The sequence below is a fragment of the Solanum tuberosum genome, unplaced genomic scaffold, assembly GCF_000226075.1.
Source record: "Solanum tuberosum cultivar DM 1-3 516 R44 unplaced genomic scaffold, SolTub_3.0 scf00039, whole genome shotgun sequence".
In the NCBI taxonomy this organism is placed as follows: domain Eukaryota; kingdom Viridiplantae; phylum Streptophyta; class Magnoliopsida; order Solanales; family Solanaceae; genus Solanum; species Solanum tuberosum.
In genome coordinates this window covers 1,738,507-1,744,860 of record NW_006238968.1, presented here as the reverse complement: position 1 = coordinate 1,744,860, position 6,354 = coordinate 1,738,507, and the positions used below count along the sequence as shown (strand labels likewise).

Here is a 6,354-nt window from a genome sequence, read left to right as displayed (position 1 = left end):
AAAAATGTATCATCATAATATATTGTGTATGATACATGTAATAAATGGATTAACAATTGAGACGAATCAGATACGTTTTGAATATCGAGTGTGTGTATCACAGATTTGTATAATGTATCAAGTTATTATTGTGTATATTGTACATATAAATAGTGTAACAATTAAGATATGTAAATTAGTTGTTTTGATCAAGGCAAATGTGGATGATACATTAGTATATATCAATCTTAGATTTTTGTGAATGGTTGTATCATTGATAATTTTAATGTACCTAGTAAATGTTATAAGATGGTTACAAAATTGTGTCGATATGTGTTAGTTTGTTGTTAGATAGGTGTTGGCTTTGAAAATTGAAAAGAATGTATTTCATATAATGTATCACTGAATTTTTTAATATTTGCAGATTGTTCCATGTCGTATGAGTTTCTATGTATCAAGCTTATTATGGGTAATATGTACATATACATTGCATTCTAAGTTGAATAACACTAAACAAATGTTAAAGAGTGTAGATACATAGCACACAACTGATTTGTTTTGTCTATATAGCCTTTTAAATTTGAATAAGATTGATGATACGTTGAAAAACTTGATACATGCAAATGATACATTAGGAAGTGTTTATGTATCAAGTATATTTATATTGAACACGATAAAACTAATTGAAGATCCAACAACATTAGAGTTATGTATCAATACCTTAAATATGAATATGATACGTTGTATAAAACAAGGATGAACGGAGAATCATATGTATCACGAAAAAAGGGTAAAAACAAAAAAAAATTAGAAAAAAACAAACAATGGAGAATATGAAAATTACCTAATTCAGTGGTTTAAAGTTTGATTGATTAGAGAGATAATCCTTTTTGAAATTCAAATTGAGATGAAAGTTGTAACTAATAAGATTGTTGGAGTGAAATTAGGAGAGATTAAGGAGTAGAAAAAGGAATGGAAAATGTGGAGTTAAGGCTAAAATACTTATGTATCTGGATGACTTAAGAATTGAGTGAAAATAAGGGATTTTGGAAATATTTTAAAATGGTAGGGAATAATGGAAATTATGAAAAATAAAGGTGTGTATATAAATAATTAATCCTAAATTTATAGCAATCATGATTTATGTTAGCAGTTATTGAAATCATTAAGAAGTGAATAAAGTTTTGCGATTGACGAAAATCTTTACGAAATGAATGAACTCTTTTCATCCATAGTGTAAAAGTTCTTCTAATAAATAAAAGGGAAAAGGGTCTGAAAAATATCCCAACTTTGACCGAATTTGCTATTACGATACCAAACTTTCATGAGGACCTATTATCCCCTAGACTATTTAATACTGTATTCTTTACCCCTGAACTATTTAATAGTGTATTTTAAAGGTATATATGTGCTTAAGTGGACACATTACTATTTATAATTATACAATATTTTTTATGTCCACGTGGGCACATATATATGTTTAAAATACGCTATTAAATAGTCTAGGGGATAATAGATCCTCATGAAAGTTTGGTATCATAACAACAAATTCGATCAAAGTTAAGATATTTTTCAGACCATTATCCCTAAATAAAAAGGTAACTTTAATTTTAGTTCTTTCTAGATTTTTAGTATACGTTTTGCACCATCCATAATGTTACTATTTTGAATTCTCCCTTGACTAAGGTTCATTATATTCTTTTTACTATATATAAGACGCCACAAAAATAGTTGTTGGATGACACGTCAACGTTTTAGTCAAGGGTATTTCTGATATTTTATTTTGTTTTAGTCTATTATATATATAAATATGTAATATAAACATATGAAAAATTTGGCCGACTTTCAAAATTTCACTTATACCACATAAATTGGAATAAAAGAAGTAACATATACTACTATGTAAGAATTGCATAAAAAGTGATATAAGTCACAATAATTAACAACCTAAAATATCTATAAAAAAAATAAAAATTTTGGTTGTCTTTCGATATAGAATACACATAAATAATCCTCTGACCTAATAACAATTCTTTAATTATTATTTTTCTCAAAACAATACTTATTTATCATTCACTACAAAAATGATTCTTGTATTTAGTGTCGAAGTTATAATGTTAGGTACAAATTCAAATGACCTTAATAATTTTTTCTTAAATATTATATTTATATTAAAAAATCTATCAAATACTTTAATTTTGAACTCAATAACTAAAATAAATTACATATTGATAAATTTAAAACTTATAAACTTTAAATCATACCTCTGTATCTGCTTACGTTAAGATCCCCACATATCTTATGTCTAATTTAAATTAGCCTTTTAACTCTACACCATTCACAAAACAAGATCTAAGTATCCAACTAATAAATTAGTGTCATAAGAATATCATTCTAATAAGATAGGAAATACCATGAACATATACATTAAGAATATTCTTTACAATAAGATGAGATTAAATTATGACACAAATGAAAGAACTAGAAATTGCTGCAAAGTTTAATTTTATTCTTTTCAAATTACAAAAAAAAAAAATTGATGTGTTTGGTCAGGAGGAAATATCTAATAAATTTTTGAAAAATATATTTTTTAGAAAAGAAGTATCTTAATCACGAGGAAAATAACTTCACAAGTGAAGTATAAAAAAACAAGTTTTGCAAATGATATTTCACATTAATTGTGTCTTTTCGGTCTCTAACACATCGTACATCTTTACCCCCACCAAGTAACCCCATCTCCACCATCCCACGTCCATCCACACCCACCCTCACTCCACTCTCACCTCTCATAGTATTTATCAAGATTATATAAAATACTTTTAGGATAATATTTTTACTTCGAAAAATGAATTAAAAACTCACTTATTTTTTCTTAAAAAGTATTTTTCAAGAAAACATTTTCCTTCATACCGACATTACCCGGAAAATATTATTATTTTTCCTTTTCTTTTTGTTTCTTCACAAGTTTGAAAAATCATCCATCGTTCCTTTTTGAAGTGCATATTTTATTTTTTATTTTTTACAATTTGCTTTTTTGCCATAGAATCTATACCAATGAGTGGTCACTGAATAATTATTGAAAAAGAAATTATTCATATTTTCTTGCATATATATATTTGCATCCTTTCTTGAAATCTTTCATCAATTTAATATTTTCTCTCTATAAAACTTCTAAATTATCAATTTTTTTATTTAAAAAAAAAACATTTTTATTTCAATCCAAGAAGTGAGTAGAATTAATGGCATCAAGGAGAATTCACAAGGAACTAAGGGAGTTGCAAAGAGACCCTCCTACTTCATGTAGTGCAGGTAAAAAAAATAATGTTATTTTTTATATATATTTTACTATTTGTCGTCCCTCGGAGATTAAAATTATGGTGAAATGATAAATATTCTTACATCCTTAATTATATGTTTTGAGTTTGAACCTTAATATAAAGTCGTCTTTTGATAAAGACATTTAATTTTCAAACTTCAACACGAAATTGAATTAGTAACGCTCCAAAACAGATATATGACAGTTGGCAAAATGGGAAAGGAAAAAAGTTTACTAAGGTATCCTATGGTGAATCCAAGACACCGTCAAGGAGTTTCACTTTTTAGAGAATTCGAAATTTATGCTAACGTCATAACTCATAACAAGATTTTGAATTTTTTCGCGATATTTCCGCATAATTGACTACTAATAATTTTCAAACACGAACTATTTTTCAATAGATTGATTTTCTAGGAACGGACAAGTTTATTAAAGGGTCCATTAGTGAATCCATGACACTATCAAGGAGTTTCACTTGTTGAAATTTAAAGTTCATGATACAACATTATGAATTTCAAAACTCACAATAATATTCTAAAAAATTCACTTGTTTAAGTTCGAAATCCACGATACTATCATAATGTTTTATTTAATTATTTTTTAGGTCCTGTGGCTCAGGATATGTTTCATTGGCAAGCAACCATTATTGGGCCAAATGATAGCCCTTTTGCAGGTGGTGTTTTTCAAGTGGCCATCCATTTCCCCCCTGACTACCCTTTCAAACCCCCCAAGGTATGATTATTTATAAAAAAAATAAAAAAAATATTACACTATGCAATATATATCAAGCGCAACAAATCCCATGATAAAAAAATAATAATACTCATTTTTATTAATTATATATTTAACCAATATAATCTAAGTATACGTTTGTTGTATATAGAGTATACACTGACATTACTTTATTTGTTAGGCAGGTAAAAAAAATCTCAATCAACTGGTTAAAAATGCTAAGATCTTCTTTTTTGAAGTCATAACAAGGCTTTTGTTTCAGGAAAAAAAAAATTATACATACTCAATGTTTATGTCAGATGACTGAAAATATGTCATATATTTGTTTGATAAACTATATATTATCACTTAATTATAATTATATCATTAAGTATTTTCACCTCAATTTAGCATACAATTGCACTAAATTAATATAAATGATATTTTGTGTAAATATTGAATATAAATAAGTATTTATCTCACACACACCTCCAAAGAGGAAAAAGAAATAGGAATAATGGGGAAAATATCAAAGAAATGATTATAACTAACATTGATAATATTGACAGGTGGCTTTCAAGACCAAAGTATTCCATCCAAATATAAATAATAATGGAAATATTTGTTTGGACATTCTTAAAGATCAATGGAGTCCTGCTCTCACCATATCCAAGGTGATTTTTAATCTATAGTTTCATGATTTTTTTTATATGGAACATTTAAAATGTCGAGTTAGTGACTTCTGCGTTTTATATATTTATTAACTTTTTTTTCTTCATATACATATATATAGTTTGAACAAGACGCAATACATTCTGTTGAACTTAGTATATCTAGACAAGAAAGAAAGAAATTTGGAAAATCGAAATCTTTCAATATAATACATATATCATGTTGACATTAAATAAATCATTTCACTTGAACATTATTATAGTATGAAATTCTTCTACCAACTTAATTAATGAGTCGGTCAAGAAAGTTAAACTACGAATTCTCTTTCGGAATCATCAATTTAATCATTGTTCATGATTCAAGATTCTATATCATCATCAATCAATTATCATGATATATTATTATTATTATTATTAGTATTAGTATTATAATACTAATAATAATAGTTATATTTACTTGTATGACTTAAATTTCTCAATTTGTTTTTATTTTATTTAATTTTATGCAGGTTTTGCTATCCATATGTTCACTACTAACAGATCCAAATCCAGATGATCCATTGGTACCAGAAATTGCACATTTGTACAAAACTGATAGGCAAAAGTATGAATCAGTGGCTCGTAATTGGACCCAAAAATATGCTATGAATTGATGGAATTAGTCGAGGTGCTAGAGAGCTGAATCAGACGCCATGTTTTTTTTATATTAAAAAAAACTCATGTTACTTGTTATAGTAACTTATAACCATGATGTCTTCCTCCCAAACCATATAATAAGTGCAGAAAACTAGTATAAAATTAGTGAAATGAGAAATGTGTCACAATTGAAATATATATAACTATGCAAATTTGGGTTAAATAAATGGTCTTTTTTTTTTTTTGCCTTTTCTTACTAAACAATATAAAATGTTGTGAATGAAATTTCTTTTTTCTCATCTGATGTTCAATACCCACACCCACTGCTTTGAATAGGATATCTCAAGTTTTAAATCCCTACTTTTGTATTGCTGACTATCCAAACAAATGCCACAATTTAAGCTAACACATAATGAAATTGTAATGAATTTTAACAACATACCCAGCGTACTCGCCAAAAGTGGAGCTGGAAAGGGTAGAGTGTACGCAAACCTTACATCTACCTCAAGGGCGAGGTAGAGAAATTGTTTCTCATAGACCCTCGACTCAAGACAATTTTAACAATATCACAAAAATGAAAATCAAATGTCGTTAGCCATCATGTTGGTAAACAACATAGAGCTATTGCATTTGACTAGGGTGTCAAAAATGAACTCAGACATAGGTAACCCGCCCAACCTATCCAGAATTTTAAGGGTTGGGCTCAAGATAATTTAAATTGGATTCAACGTCAACCCATTCAAGCCTAACCCATTTTAAGACAATCTTCAATGAAGCCTAATTCAATCTCCAATTTCAATCCGTTTTAAAACTCTTTACTAAGATATGTTCCTATATTAAAGGTATGAATTATTATCTATTTAACATCTTTAGGATTTATCTATTATTTGTTACTTTTTAAAAAAAAATCTTGACCGGAATTTCGAATTGTGATTATTAAAGTTAAATATCACTATGTTTAAATTATTGAGATTAATCGGGTCAAATTGGGCGGGTCAAGAACCAACCCATTTTTTAGCCCATTTAAACCCAACTCATTTG

The 6,354-nt window shown here is 27.5% G+C and overlaps 1 protein-coding gene across 1 annotated transcript; it reads left to right on the top strand.

Moving 5' to 3' along the window:
• The first annotated feature begins 3,136 nt into the window (after window positions 1–3,136).
• On the top strand, window positions 3,137–5,554 carry LOC102583693 (ubiquitin-conjugating enzyme E2 5B-like). The gene is made up of 4 exons (XM_006343293.2): window positions 3,137–3,288; window positions 3,900–4,027; window positions 4,576–4,680; window positions 5,187–5,554. The coding sequence occupies exons 1-4, from the start codon at window positions 3,219–3,221 to the stop codon at window positions 5,328–5,330; spliced, it is 447 nt and encodes a 148-aa protein (XP_006343355.1). The 5' UTR covers window positions 3,137–3,218; the 3' UTR covers window positions 5,331–5,554.
• The last annotated feature ends 800 nt before the right edge of the window (window positions 5,555–6,354 follow it).

Coding starts and splice junctions, on each gene's coding strand:
- LOC102583693 (XM_006343293.2), top strand. CDS start 3,219: ATGGCATCAAGGAGAATTCACAAGGAACTAAGGGAGTTGCAAAGAGAC. Junction 4,028..4,575: donor ACCCTTTCAAACCCCCCAAG/GTATGATTATTT, acceptor TAATATTGACAG/GTGGCTTTCAAGACCAAAGT. Junction 4,681..5,186: donor CTGCTCTCACCATATCCAAG/GTGATTTTTAAT, acceptor AATTTTATGCAG/GTTTTGCTATCCATATGTTC.